Below are 25795 nucleotides of genomic sequence, written 5' to 3' on the forward strand. Positions count from 1 at the left end.
GTCCCTGTGCTTTGCCAAGCTTGTTTCAAGTAGGTGCTTTTAGACCACTGAGCCATCTCACCAGCCCCCTCCCCCATTCACCTTTTACTATCCCTACCACTCCCTTGCAGGTACCAGCTTCTCCATGATGCCATCATCAAGACTCACTCCACTTCCAGCTACTCTAGCACCTTCCTGGTTCCTCTCCCAGGACATAGTCTCTTTCTCTCCAGAATAAAGTCACATTAGTCTGTGGCTTCTGCTCCCTACAAGGTCAGCCCTCATTAGAGGCCTCTGTTTGTTCATTGGCTCATCCAGTATGAAAGATTGAGCACCCTCTCATGCTGCATTTTAATGGATGCATGCTTCCAGAAGATTCTAATAAGGAGATTAAATATCTTGTTCTTTTACAGAAGCTCTTTTGCACATTGAGTTTTGTCTGAATGATTTCCTATCTGAAGTTGTAACTCTATTTATTCAGATATCTCTTTGAGTTAAAAGGGACAATTTTCCTCAACTTTATTTTACATGAGAAGGAACTGAGATGTAGATGATTTTGGTAACTTGTTCAAGACCACATGCCTGGAAAGTGGCAAAACCCACCTGGAATGCAAGCCTCACTTTTTCCCATTTGATCTCTATGTCCAGCAGGGCACCCCTCCTCACCTCCTGTGGTGGACACAGTGCATGGCAAAGTCCTGGGAAAGTATGTCAGCCTTGAGGGATCTTCACAGCCTGTGGCTGTCTTCCTAGGAGTCCCTTTTGCCAAACCACCTCTGGGATCCCTGAGGTTTGCTCCTCCACAGCCTGCAGAACCATGGAACTATGTGAAGAACACCACCTCTTACCCTCCCATGTAAGGTTTGATGTCTTTCTTGGGCATGTTTGACTCAGGGATGTGGGAGAACTCAAGGCAATCTTCCCAATACTGTTGAGAACCTTGGAGACATTCTAGAACTATCACAGTTTTCCATAGCTATTCACTTAGCACATATTTACTAAGCACTTGTTATGCACCAGGCATGTTTTAGGATCAGAGAATCTGTCAGTGAACAACAATGTAGATGTAGATTCCTACATTCATAGCATGCATTATATGAAGGAGACAGGGAACATAAAAAATATGCAAGGCCATAAAAGAACTAGGCAATATGTAAAATATCCACTGTGGTTCAGAAAAAGGTTGATCAAATAAAGGAGAAAAGTAGTGATCCTATATCTTCTCTACCCTAACCTTAGCATGGCTGATTAGTAATGTGAATAAAGGGTGTGAATGCATCGAGGGGTCACTAACTTGACATTTCACTCCAGGTGTGTCCACATACCTACCGATGGGTACAGAGAAGGTCAATGAGCTCCAGTTACCTTGGTCAGCTGGCAGAAAGCCCAAAGTTTTCATTTGCCTTCACAGCTTCTTCTTGAGCATCTCAGATATCTATGTCCACTATATCAGATCTCATTCAGTTCCTCAGTCTTCTCCTGAGAAGGGCCTTCTGAAAATTTACCAGATGCTGCTTCTGGCTGTCCCCTTTCCTTTCTTTAAAACATAATATTCACCATTTTACTTTCTTGATTGCAAATATAATATGTATATATAACCTCTGGAAAATTAGGACATACAGTGAAACAAAGATAAGAGAACTAAAATCATGTACAATTAGGCCACCCAGAGAGAACTGCTGCTAATATTTGAAATGATATTTTCTAACCTTTTATCTATTGCATACCTTGTTCCTCAGAAATGGTTCTAAAAGGCAGTTTAGATCAGTGCCTAGCCCATATACAAGTATAACATCAAGACCTGGTGTGTGAAGATCCATGTATTACTGCTTATCACACCCTGACATTTATTAGCTACATTAAAATCAGTACTGACATGTAATTTTCTTAATCAGTCCCTTATTTGGGGTTAATAAACTTTTGACCCTCTTCATATTATAAAGAAAATTATGGTTAACACATAGAGAAACCATTATAAATGATCATGAAAGCTTAAGATGAATTACAATAAATAGTATTTCTGAGGCAAAGAATATTTATGTTTTGTGAAATTTCCCCTCAGAAATATTCCAACTGTGTACAATCTTTCCACTGTTATAAACTCTAATCAATATTTCCCTGCCAATGCATGGGTTTATGGAAAAATTACTTTTAGATATGGGGTAAATTAAATAACATAATAATAATTATGTAACGTAAGCATTTTAATTATAAATACAATTTTAGTTCTTACTTTGCATTTCTCTGAATACTAGTGAAGTTCAACATTTTTATTTTGATATTTGAATTTTTAATTTTATGAATACCACGTTCCTTGTACTTGATGATCTAGGTTAGTACTTTCCCAATCTGGAGCTCATCTTTGCCATCTCAGATTCTGTCACCTGAGAGCTGGGTCATCCTGGAACCTTCAAAACTAAGTTATCTCTTCTGCAACCTAGAAGCAATGATTCTGGCTTGTGGGTCCACTGAGACCTGGAGGTATTGCTCATGATGTACTTGGAAGTATAAGCACCATGGATCTTCCTGGCTATGCAACCTTGGGCAAGTTGTCTAACCTCTATGCGTCAGTTTTCTCATCTACGAAGTAAGAAGAATAATAGAACCCATGCATACGGCTGATCTGAGGCTTACATGAGTTACTTAATAAGGAAAACTTAAATTAGTGCCTGGCATACAAGGAAAACTCAGTACATGTTACCAATTCTAATCTGCATCGGATCTTCAAAACCTTATCAGGGCAGCAGAAAGTTATTTTGTGAAATAAGTTGAGGAAAAAAATCTTAACATGTTGGAGCTACGAGACCCTTAGGAAACAACATCCTTCACTTACACCTGGGAGATAGGGTTCCACAGCAAGAATTCCCTGAAAGCCACCCAGGATGTCAGTGGCAAGACAGGCCTGGAATGCAGTTCTGCTGATGTTGTCCCATGAAGATGACCTGTCTGACCTGCTGAAGCTGTCTGCAATTTGAGGGATTTTCATGGTTGAAGGAAGTCTTTCATGTATTAGAACATGCTTGTTTGGTGAGGAACTCAGTTGAGACCAGGAGGGCAGGGAATGTCATCATCTAGGATAGGTCAGCATGTGGGCAGCTCCTGTCCTTGGTCCAGGGCGTTCTAAGACATTGGAGCAGGAGGGGGTGCCAGGGCCTTCTCATTCTACATGATATGGAGAGAGACTACAGAATTTCAGGCTTCCCACCTTCAAACAACCACCCATTGCAATGGTCCCCGTAAATGATGCTAACTCCATGTACAGGACTGAACTTTCCACAAGAGCCATGTGTAGCTTCCACTAGTTGAATCTCAGGTGTTTTTCTTCTCCCAGGTGTTCCCAAGATACAATGGCAGGCCAGGTACTCTCACAGCTGTTTACCAACAGAAAGGAAGATATTCCTCTCAATTTTTCTGAAGATTGTCTCTACCTAAATGTTTATACTCCTGCTGACTTGACAAGGAAAAGCAGGCTGCCGGTAAGCTTGGGACTGTTCGCAGGACTTCTCAGTCCTATCCCTCAGGATCACCCTGAACAGGAGCAGCACAGAAGGCAAGAAAGCAGCTCTCTGAGGGTCCATCAGAAGTCCAGACTGATTCACAGGCCCAGAGTTTCCTTTCACCACAGAAAATACAAATTCTCCTAACCTTGTTTTCTTTTAGTGACTCCAGGCATCCAGGGAGATTGCTGTCCAGCTGGACTGCATACTTGAATTTTTCAAGTTCTCTCATGTTGACAGAAGAACAAGAGCAATTACTTGTAAATACTTTATTAAGAATCTCATCCCCAGAGCATGTACAATAAAATTTGAGCCAAAGCAATCTAAGAGAAAGAAGAATATTAACAGAGAGTCAGAGAGATTCAGAAGGGAGAGCCCGCAATAGGGTTAGCAATACAAGAGCTTAGGTTTCTTATCTGTAACCCAGTGCTCTTTTACATGGAGTAAGAAATGGCACAGTATGTACTTTTGTACACACCACACATTGAGCAATATTCTTTGCCCAATGAAAAGTTTCTCTGTTCCATAAAAGAGGTTGTTGGGGCACATCTTGGGTAATCCCAGAATCAATTTCCTTACCTTAGCTAACTGTGAGTTATATTTTAACTCATTTCCCTCCATAATTACTTTTGGCACAGGTTGGGGCTCCAGTGAGTCAGCATTTCCCAAGCAAATAAAGGGCCATAGGTGAGGACTGGGCAGAGCATGCTGGAAAAGAGGTGGTCCTGAGACTGGGCCTGGTGGTGTGGGTCTGTAATTCAAACTCTTGGGAGGTGGTAAACAGGCAGATCACTATGAATTCAATCTAGTAGTGAGACCTTGAACACCCTGTAGACCCTTCCCTAAAAAAAATACAAAAAGAAAAGGGAGGGTGTCTACACCCAGCCAGTACCCCAGAAGTACTCTGGCATGGAGCTCAAGAAGGAGAAAAAGGATGTGAACTTGGGACTAGAACTTGGCCCTATGCATATTTTCTAAAACATAAGGAAGAGAGGAAAAAAATTATTTTCCATTATCGCTTGTTCATTCATTCTTCTATTATGTACTCAAAGTCCTTATGCACACAGTTAGACTTGGGAGTTGGGGAAAGAGGAACTTGAAACTGTGACTGTGCAGCCCCTGCCTGCAAGGGGTTGTCACCTACGCTGAATGGACACATTTTACCTTGTCAGCCTGTCATTCCCTATGAGCTCTTGGGCTCAACCTTCAGTTACAGATGATCTTAACTCAGTCTACCCCAGAGTCACTGGCAATGATCAGTCATCAAGAAGAAAGCAGGGCTTTAGTAGCCTATAGGTAGGAGATCCCTGCAGCTATGAGCACATGTTTCAGAACTAAGGGTCTGGGTTTAGATCCTTGGTTTGCCTTTGACTAACTGAGAGCCCTGGGCAATTTCTTTACTTCTCTCAGCCTGTGTTTCCTCAAATGTGATTAATTACATGTAAGCATTTGATGAGGACTGTCAAGCTTTATCTCATCCCTGCTGAGTACATAGGACCAGCACCAATGTCACACTAGTTAGAGCTGTAGAAAGATTCTCTTTATGCCTTATCATCCTAGATGCAGCATTGTGCACATGGGCAACAGTGAGTGCATAGTTGATTATGTGGACTCTGGAGCCAGCCTGATTAATTCCTACTGGTGCTAATTAATAGGTATAAAATCATGTGCATATAAATTACCTCAGTTTTCCTGTGAAATAGAACAGTATTAGCACTTACCTTATGGATAAGTTATTCTAATGTGCTTACATCTCTTCATGGATATTTAATCTTATGACTTTTTATTAGCAATATTACTATGATATTATTTTATACAAGCTAGATTTTTCCTGTAGTGTGAGCTTTTTCTATCCAAAACTCATGAAGCATGAATTCCCCTTTCATCTTCAATTCTTATCACAGTTTCTAGCACAAAATAGGTTCACAGCATTATTTAAATGAGCAAAGGTTTCTTGGACAAGGTGGACATGAGCTGGGCTCAAGAAAGTGGGAGGACTTGGCCTGCAGAGGAGGTGGAGAGAGTAAGAATTGAATGCTAGAACTGAGGAGCTCTGGTCTTTTTCAACCTTGTTGGGCACTAATGAATTAGGCAACTCCCTCCTTGAATTGCAGCCAAAATACAATTAACCAAAGCTACAACCTTTGAAGACCTTTCCAGTTGTGCTTACTATAAAGAGTGTGGCTGTATCCTCCTTCTCCAGGTGATGGTGTGGATCCATGGAGGTGGTCTTGTGATTGGAGGAGCATCAACATATGATGGAGTGCCTCTCTCAGTCCATGAAAATGTTGTAGTGGTGACCATTCAGTACAGGCTGGGCATCTGGGGATTCTTTAGGTAAGCTCCTGACCTATTCTTCCTGCATAATGGCTCATTTAGTGGTCTGTATTATAAAATAAAATGCCTGAGTTTGAGGAATTCTAAAGAAATCAGCTATCTTTTGCTCAGAATCTGAAAAACTCCAAGTCTAAGGTTTGAAGGTTTTATCAGATGAGCCTATTGAGAACTCCTAGGCTACACTGAAACCTGGTACAGAAACACAAACAGAATCCACGTGGTGCAGAAGAGATCACATGGACACAAAGAAAGCAAAATAATAGTAGAGAGAGAGCTAGCTCTTTTTATAACAAATTACTCCCTGGGAAACCAGCCATGGGCCCATAGCTACTGCCAATTCCCTTGTGAGGACAGCACCCTCTTGATCAGCTTTCACTAAGTTCCGTTATTAGATACAATTTCCATAAGAGTAACCAAGGTTCTAGCACATGAATCCTTGAGGGACAGACCATATAGGGACATATAGGATATCACAGCAAAGATCCACCACCCACCACAAGACCACCCTTTTTATGTCAGTGCCCATGACACCTTTCTTACACTCCTTCATAATGCATCCAAATACCTTCATTATTGGAGCCTACCTAACTTCTTGTTCCCCAAACACCCTTGTGCACATGATTCTGAGCTTTTATGTATTCTTCTCCCACTGCCTGGAATGCCTAACTCTGCCTGCCAAACTCCTATTCATCTTGCAAGGTCCAGTCCTTATGTTACTAAATCTAAATACTCATTTCCTTTCACACAAGCTGCCTCAGCACACTATGGTCCTCTGTGAAGAAACTAAGTGTGTATTAGAACAGTCAAAGGTTGCACATTTTTTCAGGGAAAGGAAGGAAGGGACATCCCACTGGAGGCATTGAGGGCTTGTGCAGCCATTTTACAACTGACCAGGCTGTCAAGATGTTCTTATAGAGGCCAACAGTGACCTTTATCAGTGCTCAGCCCGGCCGTACAGGACCTCTCGGCACCCTCCACAGCCACTCGAGCCTCTTAGAAATGCTCCCATCATCTGGCTCTGACCACCTCCAGAATACTTTCTTAGCCTTTAACTGTTCCCTCATCCTTAGATCTCTGTCTATACTTCTCTCTCTAGTATTCATCTTTTGTGTTTTCCAGGAAACACTTTCACAGGGTCCTATAAGAATCCCTTATCTCTCCTTTGAAACTCAGGTGTCCAGCTTTTCATCTTTTACTTTCCCCTGGATGCTTGTATAGTGCTGTTATGGTTTGTCTCTAGTTGTCCCCCCAAAGCCTCATGCAGTCATGGGACAGCTTCTAGAGTTTGTGATTAATTCATGTTCCAATGCTGGTATAATGGGTGTGAGAGCTACATTCACCCTGAGGCAGATAATCTGCATGACAGTGTAAGAAGAAGGGACAGGCTAGCAAGTTGCCACAGCCACTGTTCCTCATTTTGCTCTTTGCTGTTTTCTGCTGCCATGAACTGCTGTCCTCTGCCATGTGCCACTGTGCCTTGGAGCCAGCTAAGTATGGACTGAAACCTCCACTAACTGTGAGCTAAATAAACCTTTCCTTCCTTAATTTTGGATGTTGGGTATTTTGTCCCAGGAATGCCAGGAATGAGAGAAGCATAACCAAGACAGGTGCTTCCTACTTCAGAGGCACAAGTTGAGCCCTTGTCCCCAACACCTTTCCCTCATCAAGCACTCTCCTCCTGTGCCCATGAGATTTTCACAGCACCCACTCTTTACTTCCACTCCAATCAAGGCCCCATAGATCTACCTTTCATCATGTTATGACCTCTTGTGTTTATAAACCTGCTGCTTTTATATGAGCTTTTCCAAGCCATATTCAGAATGACCAAATAAGACAAAAATGATGTGCTGTCATGCCTCTGCAGAAGGTTGCCATGTTACTTAAATGACATGAAAGTCCTTGTCTCAGCTCACAACATACTCTCTATTTGCATGCCATACTAGCTACATTTGCACATTTGCCTTCCTGGCCTCAAGGCCCATGTACTTACTGCTTCTCTTAACCAGAATTCCCTTCATTGGTGCTTTACAGAACCCATAAGCTCATTTTCATTCTTGGTTCTACCAAAGTCAGTGACACAAAACGTCTTTCCCAAGTCATAAACTATCACCCCAAGTCCCATCCTTGCCTTTTTTCTCTTTTGTTAGTTTAATCATCCTTGGTTCAAAGCACTTTCACTGAGAGTACAGTTTCTTTTCACCTCTTTGTTTCTGCTCTACTATGTGAGGTGAGTAATGAGAGACTGCCTGGTCTCTACCCAGATGTACTTTCACTCTCCAGACATTCTCAGGTACATCATAGGTGCTCAAGCATGAGTGCTGGAAACATCCATGTAGAACCCCCCAGGGAATAGGGTTATGGGACTGCGGGATAGGTGAAGATCACTTTGTGATGTACAGCTTGGCCTCATCTAGAAGTCTCATCTAGAGGTCCAGACCAATATGTGATCTGAAGAGCCCTGTCACCATATCCCCACTTTCTTCCCACCCTGTTCTCTTACAGCACAGGGGATGAACACAGCCCAGGTAACTGGGGTCACTTGGATCAGGTGGCTGCACTGCGCTGGGTACAGGACAACATTGCCAACTTTGGGGGTAACCCAGGCTCTGTGACCATCTTTGGAGAATCAGCAGGAGGTCAAAGTGTCTCTGTTCTTGTAAGTACTCTAACTAGATTCCTCCTCATGGTTTATTGTCATCTGATAGAACCTCTTAGGGACCACCCAATCCAGCTATGACCATGTTTGCTTGTAACATGAGTTGCATTTGACTCTACTTACAGCAAAGCATCAGATTGTGGAGAGCTTAGGCCCAAGCTCTCCCTGGTCCCAGGGTTCAGCCTAATGTACTGACATCATAAAGGTCTCCAGCTCATGCTGTAGCAGCAAATTCCTCCTGTTCACACTTGGCTGCATTCACTTTTATTTTCATGAGAGTTCACATGTGTTTCTTGGGAGGAAGGGATGGGTATAAACTACAAATAGGAAAAATCCAGAAGACATGTTGCATAAAGAGTCATTACTTTGCTCTAAAAGAATTCCCCATATTGAGGGTACTTGAGCTCTGGGAGCAGCTAGGGGTTTTCTCTGAGGTGTTTTGATGGTTTCTCAGCAGTCTCTGAGACTGAAGGACAAAATGGGCTGGGGAACGTGAGTGAAAGAAGAGATGCAAGGTAGAGCAGGGATGGATGAGAGAGGGGATGTGGGTCAGAGTACGTGCTGGACATTGGATGACTTGGGACATTGTGAAAAAGTCATAGAAGGTTCTTGTAGCTTTAAGAAAACTTGCAGTTAATGTAGAGATATGCAGAGGATGAGCCTGATTTTATTTTTCAAACACAGTTTTGTATTTTTTAGAGTAAAAGGAAAAGTACAGATAAACATGAAAGGGGAAAAAGTAACCTATATTTCTACTGCTCAGTTAAGTTGCTATATTTTGAAATGTATTTATATAGTATTTTGTATTTTGTCACAGTTCTCTACCCCCACCGCCTGCCTCCATCTAACTTACCTGACATGTGTTCATCTATCCTTTCTCCTGTCATAAATCTATGTTAGTGTTTTTTTTTTTTTTTTGGTTACAAGATAATCATTTCTTTACTATTACAGAATAGCATAAATGCTTTTCTAAATGCTAAAAAATTAAATGTTCTTAAGGTATAGTATCTTTTATAATTGCATAGTATTCCAAAGGATTAAAAATCATTTACTTAACCAATCTCATTTTAACCTTGAATTTTTCCAACATTTACTATTATAAACAAACATAAACATTCTTAAATATCTTAGTGTGCCTCCAAGATTTTATTTTGTTTTTACTTTTGCTTTCTGATTTTTTTGTTTTGTTTTCTGGTAGTATTTGGATCAAACCCAGATATCAGATATGCCAGGCAAGAGCTCTACCATGAAGCTATATAACTAACTTCTTATGGCTATTTTTCTTACAATATACTCAATAATAGAAATGCTGAGGCAAAGTTTGTTGTTGGGAATTGCCAAGCTGTGTTCTCATCCTTTTGATTGTCAGGACAGCTCATGACATACACTTCCTGTTCTATTCCTTGTTCTATCCCAAAGAACCCTGAGCTCTGCTTCATTCTGGCTGAGCTTCTTTTAGGAAAGCCAGGCTCCACAGGGGTCCTGGGAAGCAAGAGGGATAGATGAGGAGCTGTCTTGTCCATAGAACATCAGAGTCTCCACCTGAGTGGGCATAGCAGAGGAGCAAGTGGAGAGAAACCTAAGGAGCAAGTCAGTCACTGACCCCTGCCTGTGAGTATAACCTCTTCTCTTCTCCACTCCCCTGCCAGGTGTTATCTCCCCTGGCCAAAAACCTCTTCCACAGGGCCATCTCTGAGAGTGGCGTGGCCCTCCTATCTGCTCTGTTCAAGAAGAACGCCAAGCCTTTGGCTAAGGTAAGTCTCACCTTTCACAACACCCTTCTTCTTCCTATTTTCTCAAGGAATCATCAGGGGCTCTTCCTGTAGTTGGATTCCCTGAGCTGCTGAAAGGATTACCAGAGTTAGGGTGAGTGAGCAAAAAGCGCTCCTTCAGGACTCATGTTTAAAGCCCATCCTACATTTTTTGAAGAGTCTTGGTATGAATCATCTTATTCACACTTCTTGTGCCTTCAGATAAATTTTGTGTAAGGGATGGTGCCCCCCTAAGTATGCCACATGTATTAACTCTCTTGATAACATAGATACAGTCATTGCTTTTATGTGTAGGTGGGGAAATCAAGGCCAAATGACAAGGAAAGGAGGTGAAATTGCAAGCAGAGGAATCCTGGTATCCATATCCTGCATACCGTGTCCACACAGACTTTCTGAGACTTTGAAAACTTTGAGAATACTATGCTCATTTTAGTTGAGATAATGGAGACACAAATATGTAACTGGATGATTTCACAATCCTAGCTAATAACAAACGCAATCCCAGAATTCACACCTGCTAATCTGGAGTACTTGTGACTACCCCACAACATTCAGAAAATGGACTTGGGAGAGAACCCCTCTGCCTCTGTTGAGGGAAACAATAGACTTTGCTCTTGCCTGTTATCTCTGCAGAAAATTGCTGTTACTGCTGGGTGCAAAACTACCACATCAGCTATCATGGTGCACTGCCTGCGCCAGAAGACAGAAGATGAGCTCTTGGAGATAACTTTGAAAATGGTAGGTGCGCCCATGTTAGCAGCCCACTGTCTGCACACATGGTTTTGGGCCTCAACCATTCAGGTCCTCTCACCTTGAACAAATCACCTGGGGAATTGCTCACCTCTCCTGGGCAGCATTGGCCTCTTGATCTGAATTGAGAACTTTAGTTTTTCCTTTTTTATTTTTAAATTCCTCAAGTGTTAAATAAAGAACCAGTAATAGCATGATAAAAAAATGTGTAACACTCTCCTTGCTCTTTCAAAACTTAGCATTTTGATATTCTTGTTTTCAGATGCATTTAAAAAAAATAAAGATTCTATATTCTCAGACATCTCTACCATCCTGAATTTGTGAGTTGAGACCATTAAGTACAGAAGTTTTCAGAAATGTGTCACAATTTGTTTTGGTTGGCTTAGAAAATATTTAAATTTCCATAGAGGGAGCCTAGAATTTCTGACATTCTGCCTCAGGATTCAAGAATAGCCACATTAACTCATTTGTAATCCTCCCCAGGGCACACATTAACTCTATTTCCACATTAACTCATTTGTAATCCAGCCATCACATTCATTGATTTTTTTCCTTAATCTATTATCAATATAAAATGTTTTATTCCTCTATTTGAATCCATCATGATCCATAAGTCATCCAGTTTGCATCTATCTGTACTCCTTTACATAGTGGTACAAAGATAAAAATCCTAGGCCAGTGAGATAACTCAGCTATCTGAAGTGCCTGCTTAGGTAAGCTTAGGCAACTGCAGGGACTATGGTTTGATGCCCGATACCACATGCCATGCCAGCCCTGCCCTCAGGGCAGGCTGAGCCAACCACAAAAAAAGAAAAGATAAAAATTCTCCACCCATTAGCTTTTCTCTTTCTTTTTATCCTTGTGTCCATTCAACTCACCAATAATATCTGTATTGACCTACTCCTTCAATTCATCTAACCTTCATTTATCCTTCCATCCACCCATCGTTGTATTCATTCATCAATGAACGAGTCAGTGAAATGTTGGTCTCATCGGAAGGGACATAGTCATTACCACCAATAGGGATACTACTCAGGAAAAATAACACTTGAGGACTGATGAATAGCCAGGGCAGTTGGTCATTAAAGGGAAGCTTTTCAGGACAACCGTCCAGAAAAAAGGTCATCTGGGGCTCATGGGAATTACTTCCCAGAAGAAGATAGTCATGTGAGACCCTAATCTTTTCATGTGGACTTTGGACAATGGACAATGCTTTTGGATCCTCAAAACAAACTTCTATCACTATTTGTTTCCTGCATTCACATGCACTGTGGGCTTCGGGCTTCAGTCTTGGTTCATCAGGCTTAAATACGGTGATCAAAATATTCACACAGCTGTTTTCTAATACCTGAAAAGGTACAAATATTTTAGTCCTTCTGCATGTGTAACACCTTATATGGAAATTATAGGTAACTCTGGGAAAACCCAGAGAACCTGTGATACTAGAGCATACTTTGAGATTTTTCTGAGGTTTTTGTGGAAGTGTTTCCATGATTGTCCAGTGCCCGGCATGCAACCAGAGAACAAGCCCCTCACACATAATGTTACATCTGATGATAAATAACATCTCTAGTGATTATTTACCTCTCGTAGGTCAGTTCTGCTAAGTGTAGTGTCATATTGCAATCATTGCACAGCAAACAAAGGTTGTACTGACTTTCACTGATCTCTGAGATGCCAGGATTTTGTAATCCAGGATGAGAAAACTCAAGATATCTTAAAGAAAAAAAAGAAATCTATTGTAACAGAGACTTTGGGTAACTGAGAAGTTCAGGAACAGATGGGTTAGGACATTTATGGATCTGGATATTCTGAAGATTTTATTGAGAATCTACCTGTCTTTATCTCTTATCTTTTCTTTTCTTTATTAGCTTCTCTCTGGGCCAGATCTGTGCCCTGGGGAGGTTGAAGCGAGCAACACTCTATCTGCTTAAAAACCATATATAATCTCAAGAATTTTAGTAATGGCTTTTGACATGAAGACTTTTGGACCAACACTAGCATGGGTCCATCCTTGAATTAATCTCTCTGTTCAAGAACATGAGGACCTGAGATGCTTGAATTCAAGAAGTGGATGTGGGGAGGAGGAAATGGAGGTGAGGTCACAGGATGATTGGAATTCTGTCTCCTGCAGCTCTAATAAACACCCAGCCATATTCCCCCCAAAGAGATGGCCTTCTCACCACTGTGAGCACCTCACTGCAAACTTTCTCCATGATGAAATTCTGGGTGTTGGAATGAGGCAGATACTGTTAAGGGAAAGAATGAAGAGGAGGGCAAATACCAACCACAGACTTCATCCCCAAAGCTCCAGTGGCCTGGACTCTAGGTTTCAGAGCCTGACTTTTTCTTGCCAGTGCCTGAGGCTCCCTGTCCTACTCTTCAACCTTACACTCATGCCCATTGGAGTCATTCTATCATACCCTTCTTTTGGAACAAGACAAGGAGGCACCGAGAATCTGATACCTATCAGACACAGCTCAAAGGAACAGCTTTAATCCCAGGAAGGTACTCACCACATTTTCTTTCTTTCTCTTCACAGAATTTTTTTAGTGTGGATCTTTTTGGTGACCCCAGAGAGGTAAGAATCTTTGCCTTCTTGATTGTACAATGTTAATCTGAACACCTTGAAGAATCTATTCACTAGAAGTAAATGAGTTCTTTGTGAAATAACAAATAATAGTCTCCTTGTGTGTACATGGCTGGGTTCCAGTCAGGGGATGTAATTTACCAAAGTAACACATCAGGAGAACCAGAGGTAAGGTTGGAATTGGCTCCTTAACTCTTAGCCCAGTGTTCTTGGTTAGGAATTCTGTATTCAAGGTCTTAGCTAGTTTCTTTCAATCCCTTTATCCTCCTCCCTCTCCTCTCCCTCTCCCCTTCCCTTTTCCTCCCCCTTTCTCCCTTACTACTGTCTCCCAAAATGGCTCAGTAGAAAGAGACTAGAACCATCTACTCTAAGGAGGCAGAGATAAGTAGATAGGAGGCTCAGAAACCTTCCATGAGGAATGAAAGTCTCTTGAGACAATACAGGGTAGGGAGAGTCTCGGCCCTGTGAATACCATCCTCCCTCCTCCCAATGCACAGTAAACGTCATCTTCTTTTGCCTATAACTCTCACTTTCCCACAGATTCCAGGGTTTGGTGAGATTGGCTATGTTGTGTCTTACAATTCAATTCTCTTTGTCCCTCCCCTGAGTGTCTTAGCACTTCCCTTAAAGGTTTTGTAAGGTTAAAATTATGTATTTCATCATCCAGAAAAGGTTTAATAAGCATTAACTATTGACTTGATTTAGTAGCTGGGATAAATGATGAAATAGAAAAGAATCCTCACTGTTTGAATTTTTCCATTAAACTGGAGGGAGTGTATTAGAAGACAGATAAGTAAATTACATGGTGTGTTTGAGATGATCAGGGCAAAGGAAAAAGTGAAAATGAAAATGGGACAGAGTGGGCATTGGTGTGGATGTAAACAGGAAACCTAGAGGAAGAGTGAGGATTCCTAATGGAGGAAAGGGCAGATGCCAAGGCCTCGATGCAGGAGGCCAGTGTGCTTGGGCAGGAGGCAGAGGAGGCAGGCTGGAGACAGGAGGTCCTGGAGAGCTGGGCTATGGTCACTGGATGGATGCAGCTTGTGTCCAGAATGAGGTGGATGAGTTCAGAAGGCCTTGCAAAACACAGATGTGATCTTAGACTACACAAAGTTCGCTGACTATTGTGTGGACTAAACAGGAGGGATAAGACAAGACAGATGCAGAGAGACCAACTGGGGGGCCACTGCACTACAGTAATCTGCTTAAAGTGTATCCTGGAGCATTTTATGAGGGCTGGAGTAGGGGAGTGGAGGAAGTGGGTAGTTTGGTGCTTTTTAAGAAAGAGTTGACAGGCCTTATTGATAGGGTGTGGACTCTGAAAAAAGAGGAAGAAATCCTGACTTTTCTGACACAAACAAGCAATGTGTATAGCATCATGGGTGAGCTGCCAGTATCTCAGTGAGGACAGCTGCAATCACTATCATTCTCACGGTGCCATGGATGCTGCTCAACTCAGGCCCCCATGTTTGTCTTCTTTTACCCTCTCTTTCCTACCTTACTTACATGCTCCCTGGTGTCCCCAGACTCACCCTTCTAAACACAAGTTAGAGTATATCGTTTCCTCTCTTAAGAGCCTGCCCTTGCTTACAAGACAAATCCCTTTGCCTGCACTGAAGCAACTCTTCAAAAACTACCTGAAAGCTAGTGACATATCAGACATGGAGAAAATGTGCCTCACCACCTGGCCTTGTCTCTGGTCCTTGCCCAGAGGCATACATGCAATCCTAAGGTCCCCAAAATTCCTGAAATTAGCCCTGCAAGTATGTCTCTGTCCCTTTGCTCATATTGTTCCCACTGTTTTGAAATTTCCACCCATTTTTTAGGACTAGTAGCCTTGATTACCAGAACCCATGACAGATGCCAAGCCCTAGGTCCGTGTCATCTGCTTTGTATCTTCCTTCAGGTGAGCAGCTGTTCCCACTGCCGCCCAGGGCAGGCCTCTCTGAAGTGCACACCCTGTCAACAATCCCAGAAGTTGCACCCAGAGCATGCTCTGTCCTGCCAGCCTTTCACATCAGGAATTGGCCCTTGTATTGATCTTTTATTTCTCTCAAATAGGGCATCATGGTTCAGCTTGTGCTCTTTGAGTGATGTCTTCAATAACTCCTCAAAGTTAACCATTTATGAAAAAAAAAAAAGACTTTTGGATAATTTTACTACTGATTTCTGCTGCTGCTCTATTCAAAGGAGCAGTCAAAACTTAATTTTTTCCTCTCACTTTCTTAATGTTTTATAACTTTTTGACCAATTTTGCGTGCTTCTATCTAGTAATCTGAACAACTGATTTGAAGATAAGAATATTCAATATAACAGCCGTTGTTGAATTCCTATTATTTGCTTTACTGAAATTCTGTATAGTTTCTGTTTTCTTTCACCTTTTGTTACATTTTTTATCCTCTTTAAAAAAGAAAAAATATAACTAAATTTAAATATCTATAGACTCATAGTCAAACTGCAGTAATCAAGAATTCTGTATCATGAATTCATTTACTCTATCTAATGTGTTTGCCACTATGATATTAGTGTTTGTGTAGGACAGTGTTCATTTCCCACGCATTCCCAAAGTAAAGAGCTTGAGTCATGTGATTCCCAGGTACCCTCCTAAGTCAAATGAAGAAATACTGAGTCTTTTGCCTCATACATTTACTCCAAAGTAACTATTGCCTTTTTTGTCATTTATTTGCTATCTTGTATTTTTTTTTTAAGTTTTGGATTTTTGTTAATGATTTCTCTGTGTAAAATGTCTCATGAGCACTGTGACATAAATGTGGTTTTGCTAAGCACAGGTGACTGTGAGGTGCCCTACAGAGAATGTACAATGACAGATACACTTCCTGCAGGCTGTGTCCTGTGCCCTCAGGTACAAGTTCAATGTTAATTGGCTCAGGCAGAACAGATCCCAAAGAAGAAGGGCTTGCCTATCTGTATTTTGTGAAACCACTCTAAAAAGTGCTAATATAATGTTGATAATGTGTGGTACAGCTGTAAAAAGTTGGAAAAGCAGCTAAAATTATGGGTTCATAAAATGGTGAATTTTTAGAGAGCAGAGGGTTCAGCATTATTGTGAAGCTGAAGCCAAAGAAATTCACAATTATGTTACCCAAGGATAGGCCAATATTAAGCTCTTTCTGGCTGATGTTTTACTATATGTAGTATAACTAATTTATTAGGAAGGTCATCATATTCAAAAAGTGACTTTTAAGTATCAAGCCACACATAAATCAAGGGTAATAAAAATGTTCTGATCCAGAATGAATTCACTACAACTGTAGAGCTAATTACTATAAATAACAAAAATTGATGATCTGTGATAGAAAAGTAAGTTGAATGTCTAATTTTTAAAACTTATTACACTAAAAGACAGCTTGGCATTAATCTCCCTTTAAAACTTCCTTTTAGCGTCGAACACACTTTGTTGTTCCCACTTTCTGCAAAGTTCTGGAATTACCCTTTTCAGTCTATAGCTGTACTGTTGTAGCTGCCTTGAAGTCCTGAATCTATTCAAAATGCTTACATTTCATTGTGATTTTGGTTTGTGAAAGAACAAGTAGCCTGACAGATCTAGCAAATAAAATAGGTAAGGTCACAACCTTTTTTATGAGTCTGCCTTTCCACCAGAATCATACAAGTCACTGATTTTTATCACATTTTCTGAAGACACTCATGAAAGACTTCCAGAACTGCTTCAGAAAATGACAAGAAAGATGGGATAAGTGTGTTTAAAGTGCTTTGAGGGGGATGAATGGAAAGGTATCTGTACTTTAATAACATTTTCTGTTTAAACATTCACCATATAGTTTGATCATACCTTATACATATTTTAAAAACTAAAATATGTATTATACCTGATGCATGTATTACTTTGGGTGAGGATTTCTTTTTCCGTTGTCCCACCATCACCATTTACTACTGCTAATGCCTCTTGACCCTCTCGTTAGGAACTTGAGTCCTCCAGGAACTCCATTCCCAGCCATAGTGTGTCCTCTGGTGAAGACTTCAGACAGACAGAGGGGTACAGGTCTTACATGAGCAGGGTAGTTACAGGCATCGTGCTGCTGTCTTTCCCAGGGCCATTCTTTCATGCCCACTGTAGCTGATGGAGTTGTGCTACCCAAGACGCCTAAAGAGATCCTGGAGGAAAAGAATTTCCACACTGTCCCCTACATTGTCGGAATCAACAAACAAGAGTTTGGCTGGATCATTCCAATGGTAAGAATGCATAAACCTCCAAGACAGTTGCACTCCCATCTCCTGAATTACTATCAACTCTGATGCTATGAGTCTTTTCTTCTCTAAGATCTTCTCTAGGCAAGAATTACATCAAGTCTATGAGTGCAGAGGTTTTAGCAGGGGTGTCTCACTTCAGAAGGATGCCAGATCACATCCTTCTGTTTATTCACAGGAATAAACTTATACTGATTGATTTGTGTTTTCCTCAATCACCTGTACCTGTGGAATACTGTCAGTGTCCTCTGTCCCTAAGCCGTCTGCTTCAATAATGTCCTGACCTAAATGTTTCCCTATTACTTGGGTAACTGTTGAGTCCCCTTGTGGTAAATATTATGTATTGATGATGTCTTCTTTGTATTCCTTGATGTTCTGTCTGTACATGTATTTATTCTCATAATTTATATTTTTCAAACTCTTAAAAGACTTGAGCCTATCAGAGACCAATAAAGAATCTCCATTCTCTTTTGGTCTGGTTGGTTGTACTGATTGGTTCTTATTTAGTTCTCATGAATTGAAAATACTTGACCATTTTTTAAACAGATTATGGGCTATCCAATCTCTGAAGGAAATTTGGATGAACACACTGCTGCATCACTTTTGTGGAAGTCCTACTCCATTCTTGTAAGTGTCTAAGGTATCAGTGGAAACTGCTTGATCTCCATTAGTGAAGGTTGTGGGTCTTGCCCAAATTCAATTGAAGAAACACATGGGATCTGAGGTTTAATCTTCATTTTCTGCCCTTCTCTCTTTACCATCCCTGGAGGGATTTTCACAGGACTAGAAAGACTCACCATCAAGGAAGTCTTTCTTCCTGCCTCAGGAAGTCACATTACTCACCAGGTAAGCATGATCACTTTCTCGGTGCATTTCAGAGCATCCCTGAAGAATTGGTTCCAGTGGTCACTGAGAAGTATTTAGGAGGGACAGATGATCTTTTAAAAAAGAAAGACTTATTCCTGGACCTGATTGCAGATGTGGTGTTTGGGGTGCCTGCTGTGACTGTGGCTCGTGGCCACAGAGGTAAGTCCTAGAAGTTGGACAGGAGAAGAATATTGGGTCACCAACTTTATGGTCTGTCTCCACCTCTACACACCCTAGATCAATTGGAATCTGCTAAGAGTCAGGCCTGAAAGGCAGAGTCTATGTTGCTAGACATGGGGAGAGGCTCTATTGTATTTTGGTGCCTGCCACTAGTAGATGCTGAGAATCCAAGTGCAAGGAATTTGTTTTTGAGGGGATTCAAGAAAACACAAGCATGGAGGTGAGAAGGTGACGGAGGAAGCCAGTCATGTGCTTCTAAGCAAGTTTCTTATTTATTTATTTTTATTTATTTTTTTCATAATTTTATTGATAAACAAATAGCAATGAGACAGTTTCAAATCAAATAGCTAGGACAGTTTCAATAATTAACACACTGCATGCATTCTTCTTAGTGGTTAATTGCTTTACAAGATGCGGACTTGAGATCCTATTTACAAACACCATTAAAACAAATCATGCTATTCATTAAGAGAATGTAACTATATATCTATCCTAACCACTTTGAATACACAGATACAAAATGGACATTCATCTGTATACCCTTTTTTTGTTAAGCTCCGTTATTTGAATATTACAGGCGTGTAAACTCAGCAAAATATTCTAAAAGAGCCCAGTAGCCCATAATAGTATTGAGTCTTCTGTTTAAATGGCAATGTCAGAAATTGTTGACCTGAGTCCCCCACAGCTCAACATAACAGCATAGCTTTACTTCCTATATTTCATCTTCATACTTTTCTACTGGATGGTTAAGACCAAGGAAAGCAGGACCTATGCAACAAGAGTTGTAGCTTTTGGGCCTGAGAAGGTCAGTGAAATCCCCTTTCTTCTATCAACAACTGGATCTGGAGAGCGATAGATTGTCCGTAGGTGTTGCTGCTTTGACCAGCTGCCAACATGGGAGAGTAGTTTCTGATAGTCAAATAAAAGCTTAAGCAAAGAGCTTAAGGAGGTGGCAGTCAGGTTGGTTTGTCCAGAGTCAGGGATTATGAGCAAAGCACCTATAAAATATTCCACTAAGCTCCTTCTCTGTGGTTATGCTGGTACGTGGAACTCAGAATGAAAGCATGAGATGGTGGGTCCTGAAGTGTGTTCAGAGGCAGCATTAGTTCTGAAAAGATTGTTAACTGCTGAATCTAGTGAAAGTGTAGGGGTCCAATGTAAGAATGCCCATGAATGAGAATGCTAAAAGGGGGCACTGGAGATGCAGGGCAGGGGAGTCTAGCAATTCCCACTCTGTGTTGAGTTGTGTCTGTCTGGGTGTGTACTTTGCATCAGGTTGAAGGCCACCTGGGGACCATTCAAAGGACCTTTTATCACTGAACTAAAGATATGCAGATGGAGTGTGAGATTAAAGATTAGTGAACGTCCCTGAATGAAGTGTCCCATCAGGTCACCTTTTGGGAAGTCTCCTAGGACTACCAGTCCTCATTCACCTAGTCTCAAGGCAGGAAGTGGCTTGTGGTCCAGAGCTCTATGACTTGCTTATTAAGTCTTGATGCTCTTGGGATTTTTTTTCTTTGTCTTTAAGTTTTGAATGTTTGATTATTTTATGCCTTGTTTGAAATTAGCTGGGGACGTCTGTACTTTCTATACATAGATGTTCACATGTATCTCAGATTAGGAAAGTTTTCACCCCCAATGCCTTGAAATGTGTCATCTGTCCCATTTCCCCTTTATTGTTCTGCTGCTGTTCTTGTTATGGAAATGTTTGGTCCTTCCATGATGTCCCATTGTCTCTATATCTCTTGTTTCTAACTTCAATCTCCCAAATCCATGTCCTACTTCTTTTTTTTTTTTTTTAAGAATAAAAGGAATTTATTAGCCATAAGCCAAACAATCCAGGTCTCTAGAGTCCCAGGCCCAGCAACCAATAGGGGAGCCCATCTGTGCCACTGACATGGCTTCAATCTCTCTAGCTTATCCTGTGTTGAGACCATTTTCAGGCAGGTTCTGTCAAGTGGGGTAATACATGACTTTTGAAGACTTACTTGTTATTTTAAGGATTTTTAAAATCTCTGTGGTTTTAGGCAAAAAGAACAAAAACAATACTTTTGGCAAAAAGGTGATTAGAATAAATTCTCTCATTCACAAAAGTACTTTCCATGTTAGTCACATTCTGAGATCCTTTGTAAAATATCTTAGTGACAGAGGTAAGGCTAAACCCTTCATTCTTCATGTTTTGCTTGACCTCAAAGAAGCTGTTTAGTAAGTGGATCACAGAGTCAGGAAGGGTTGCTTCATCCAAATGATACTTTTTAAAGGACCAAGTGTAAAATCACAGAAACTGAAAGAGCTGGTTAAAGAAACTGTTCTTTCTCATGTTGGGATGATATATTGAAAAATAATTATTTGATGGACTATCTAATGGTATGAAATGATGATTGAAGATAATTTAGACAAGACTGGGCATGTTCAGGGTGGTATGGCCATAGATAATTGAAGATATTTCAAATGCATATATACTTTACTATCACAATATTTATATAAATATCATGTATCCTAGTATATAGAAAAAAATCTCTAAGTGGTAGGATTATAACTGTTGGTTTTTTTCATTTGTTTTTGCATTTTATGCTTTTTCCAATTTTCCTAGTGTATCTGACAGAGTAAAACCATATGATTTCCCACTAGTCTAATTTGGAACCTGTCTCTTCTCTGTGGGCATTGAAATTAAACTCACATTTTTAAGTTCTTAGATTAGTGGTCCCTGAGTTAGTACTGAAGGAATAAGCACTGGAGGCTCATTTGATCAAACCAACAGGAAAATGGGCACATGGTTGGGGCTCAGACTTCATGTCTTTAGAGCTGGGGTGGTATGACAGGAAAGAGAAGAGAGGTATAAGCTTACTTTCCCTTATTGTTTTTCTTTGTTGACATCAGCTTATTTCCATCTTTTAACACTCTCCAGGCCAAGAAAGTAGGTATGTGCTGTACCTGAAATGCAAGGAGACCATGGGGATGAGATCTTCTCAGTATTTGTCACCCTGAGTTTTGTGATTTCTTAAAACACAATGACCATAGAATAGTTCATCTCTTCATGCATTTTTATGTAAGGATTCTCATTTTTAGACAATCCATTTGGATTTGCTTCACTCTTCTCAGAGCAAGAGGAAAAAAAATCCTAGAATTACCTAAAGTAAGATGAAAAAAAAAAAAAAATTACGTTGTAGATAACCTTGAAATGAAGGAACACTAGTGTTTTACCAACGAAGCACACTCAGTGTGTTAATTGGACACACTGTGTTCATTCATTTTGTCATTCAGTAAGCATCTGGCCTCACTCTCAGTTCCACTTCAACTTGCTATGCAACCGAGGAATCAGCCTGTCCAGAAATCCTGTTTCTCTACTGTGCTATGAACCAGGGATTTCCTACACAACTGGTGACAATGACACCATGCCAGTGTGGTCCTGATAACGTAAACTGTGTATGGCCCATGTCTTCTCAGATGCTGGAGCCCCCACCTACATGTATGAGTTCCAGTATCGCCCAAGCTTCTCATCAACCATGAGACCCAAGACGGTGATAGGAGACCATGGGGATGAGATCTTCTCAGTATTTGGTGCTCCATTTTTAAAAGGTAATTATCGGGCTGGTGAGATAGCTCAGCGGTCTAAAGCACCTGCTTAGGCAAGCTTAGGCAAGTGTGCTTGGATAATGGTTTGATCCCTGGCACCACATGACATGCCAGCCCCACCCCCAGGCTGGGCTGAGCTGGCCACACACACACAAAAAGTAATTATCTTTGGTTGGCTGTGATGTAGATGTGAGCATAGAATTAGTAGGCCTGAATTTCAGGCATAGTTTGGTGGCAAGTTTCTCTATTTCTCTAGATCTTACTTTCTGGAGTCACTGTCAGAGGACTGAACTACATAGAACAGAAACCAAGCCTTTTTCATCTCTAATACCCATGAGGGAGATAGAACATCCTTAAGCCCTCAGGCACTGTTGCTCTAGCATTGATCTGTGATATCAGTAACACAGGCCACTTTATGATTTCCAACTCACAAAAAGTATCAGAATGTAAGTGAAGATCCGAATTGGTGCTAACCTTGAATGGAGTGTCAAATGTATATGTCTTATGAGTTAACCTTCCAATAGATATAAAGCTCAATATATTTCAAACTTAAAATCTTTTTAAAACTATAATACTTGAAGAAAATCTTTATAAATGCCTTCAATGCCTTCTACTAGTGACGTCTTACTTATGTCCTATTTCATGGCTGTGCATGGCACCCTAGTATCTCTGGGCACCTTCTAGATGGGTGGCTCCTTAGGAAGTTTGCAATTCTGGTGTTTTTTTGGAATCTGTGGAAATGTAAATGCATATAGGAGAAGAGAAAATGCTTAAATCTAGAGATCCTGAAAATCAGAAGAAACTTTGGAATATAGCATTGTGGTCCTGAGGGAACAAGAGAGGGCAAGTAGGCAGAGAAGGTGAAGGCAGGTAACTCATTGAAAGACTAAACAGCCATTGCTGATCCTCATCCTCTGGGTGAAAGGGCCACCAGGCAACCAGGATCTGCTTGCAGTGCAGATCAGTAGTTATGCAGTGAGGGTCAAGACTGCATTTGTGACCATCTCTCAGCTCAGGCTGTGCCTCTGCAATTCCATAAGTCACACTCTGAGTCAAAGTGTTCCTTCTTCTCCTTTTCTCTTCTTCTTTCCCCATAGAGGGTGCCTCAGAAGAGGAAGCCAACCTCAGCAAAATGATGATGAAATTCTGGGCCAACTTTGCTCGCAATGGGTAAGGCTAATGGCAAAGAAGTAGCAGGATTGGAGGTTAGGGTGTAACTTATCTATCACGAAAGGGTAGCTTTAGGAATCTGAGTGACTGAATCCTCTGACCCTGTAATCATAACACTCTGACTATGACAGAAGGGGGTGCTTCTCATGTCTGGAAATAGATGAATAATTGTAGAAATAAACCAGGGGTTCCCTTTAAATCTCAGGCAAATGTGGGAAGCATGCAACAGTTTTGGGAATTTCTGTTTTGTTCTATTCCTAGGAACCCCAACGGGGAGGGTTTGCCCCATTGGCCAACGTATGACCAAAAGGAAGGATATCTGCAGATTGGCACCACCACCCAAGCAGCTCAGAGGCTGAAAGAAAAGGAAATGGTTTTCTGGACTGAGCTCTGGGCCAAGGAAGCAATGATGAAGCCATCCCAGAAAGAACACACTGAGCTCTGAATAGGAGGCCCAGCCAGCCTTTTCAGAGAGCTAAGACAGGTATATGTGACCAAGGGTGTTGGTAGGCTAATGAGGCAGTCCTCATGGAGGTGCAAGAATTGTGTGGTAGGGGTGTGCAGAGTCCAGGGAAAGGGAATATTTTACTTGTAGCCACAATTCGGTGAATAAATTTAAGAACTGAGACAAAATCAGTGTCTTGTCCTGGAGTAGTGATGAACCACCCTTCTCCAGTAGAGAAGGATGAAAAAACAAACACCAACCCAGAAAGATGTCTCTGCAAGGGTAGTTTTGGGGAATAATGACCCTGAATTCGAAGGAAAACAAGCCTTTTGGAGGAAAAGCAGGATGTGCATGATGGCTCCCTTTCTACCTGCAGACAGAAGATGTCATCATATATGTGAGGAGAGTTCCTCTAAAGCATTTACCAAAGTGCTAAAATCCACAAAAGCACCATAAAATATCTGTGGATTTAAGATATCTGGAAATCATAAGCCCAAGGAAGTGCTTACACTTTTGAAAGATTCTCTGTAGATATCTGTCAGATGCTCTGGAGAGAGACAGGGAACAGTTAATAGGAAGAGAGAGAGTACTAAATGAGTGACACTTCTTATTACTGATTCAATCTCATTACTTGTTCTTGGTCTACTTAGGTTTTTTTAAAATATCTTCTGGGTTTGATTTTTGTAAGTCATATTTCTGCAAAGGTTTGTCCAATTCTTCCAGGTTTTTCAATTTATTGGCATATATCTGCCAAAGAATTAAATGACCATGTTCCGGGGCTGGAGAGATGGCTCAGTGGTCTAAAGCACCTACTTAGAACAAGCTTAGCAAAGCATCAGGGACCGCGGTTCAATCCCCCAGCACCACATGCCAGCCAGCCCCGCCCCCTGGTGGGCTGAGCTGGCCACACACACACCACACACACTCTCTCTCTCTCTCTCTCTCTCTCTCTCTCTCTCTCTCTCTCAAATAAATAAAAATTATTAAATAAATAAATAAATAAATAAATGACCATGTTCCAAAGAATTACAACAAGGAAAATCTATAACATACCTAATTTTAAAAGGAGCAGAAAACTACTTTAAGTGATAAGATACAGCCTAGAAGTTGTCCCCCAAGACTGTTGGAGACCGAGCTGTAGAGGGTTGAGCTGCTGAACACAAGGACTTCTGGCTGTGCTGGGAAATCCCACATGAATAGTGCTCTGAGGTCAGGATAACACCAGGCTGAGACAGCCAAGAACATGAGCTGCTGACACCCCCCTATCCCAGAGCATTAAAGCTGTAACCCTTAGAAATAAGACAGTTCTGTTAATTGGCAAAATATACTTCTTGGATAAGTCTTTGAGTTAACTCTCCAGGTTCTTCTCAGCACCTGCTCCTGCCTCAGTATCTGCTTCCTTGAATGCTTGAAAACCAAATACATACTTACTGTCTGGAGAAGTTCTTTCTCTCAACCCCCAGGGAATTTCCAGTTCCACTAGAGGGTTTTAGCCTCCTTGGAACCACAAAATCATCTCATTTATCTCTCTTACTTAAGTTTTTTTGTCCTCTCCTTTAGGAGGTTGTGGGCCTAAGGAGTACATGACAAAAGACTGTGCTTTTCATAATCTTGCCAATACTTAGCAGTACTTTTAAAGTAGTAGTTGTAAAAGCCTTAGTATATTCAACAGATACAATTTGTGTATTAGATTTAAATGTGCATATCCTGTTGTACATCCTATTTGTCTGTTGAAGTGTCATTCTGTAT

At 41.1% G+C, this 25795-nt stretch overlaps 1 protein-coding gene across 2 annotated transcripts in view; it reads left to right on the forward strand.

Annotated features, from left to right (window-relative positions):
* LOC101584047 (liver carboxylesterase 1-like) overlaps window positions 1-24656 on the forward strand; it is a 28242-nt gene extending 3586 nt beyond the window's left edge. Inside the window, exons 2-14 of one of the 2 annotated variants that reach the window (XM_023721754.1) lie at window positions 628-835; window positions 3311-3455; window positions 5680-5813; window positions 8316-8469; window positions 10119-10223; window positions 10875-10979; window positions 13534-13572; window positions 17653-17793; window positions 18355-18435; window positions 18687-18834; window positions 22303-22434; window positions 23529-23601; window positions 23863-24656. In XM_023721754.1, coding sequence (XP_023577522.1) covers window positions 628-835; window positions 3311-3455; window positions 5680-5813; window positions 8316-8469; window positions 10119-10223; window positions 10875-10979; window positions 13534-13572; window positions 17653-17793; window positions 18355-18435; window positions 18687-18834; window positions 22303-22434; window positions 23529-23601; window positions 23863-24046 — 1649 coding nt within the window. In that variant the 3' untranslated portion in view covers window positions 24047-24656. The remainder of the gene's footprint in view (window positions 1-627; window positions 836-3310; window positions 3456-5679; window positions 5814-8315; window positions 8470-10118; window positions 10224-10874; window positions 10980-13533; window positions 13573-17652; window positions 17794-18354; window positions 18436-18686; window positions 18835-22302; window positions 22435-23528; window positions 23602-23862) is intronic. The other variant, XM_023721755.1, reaches the window with a different exon arrangement.
* The last annotated feature ends 1139 nt before the right edge of the window (window positions 24657-25795 follow it).

The sequence above is a fragment of the Octodon degus genome, unplaced genomic scaffold (genome assembly GCF_000260255.1).
Source record: "Octodon degus isolate 3935 unplaced genomic scaffold, OctDeg1.0 scaffold00085, whole genome shotgun sequence".
NCBI lineage: Eukaryota > Metazoa > Chordata > Mammalia > Rodentia > Octodontidae > Octodon > Octodon degus.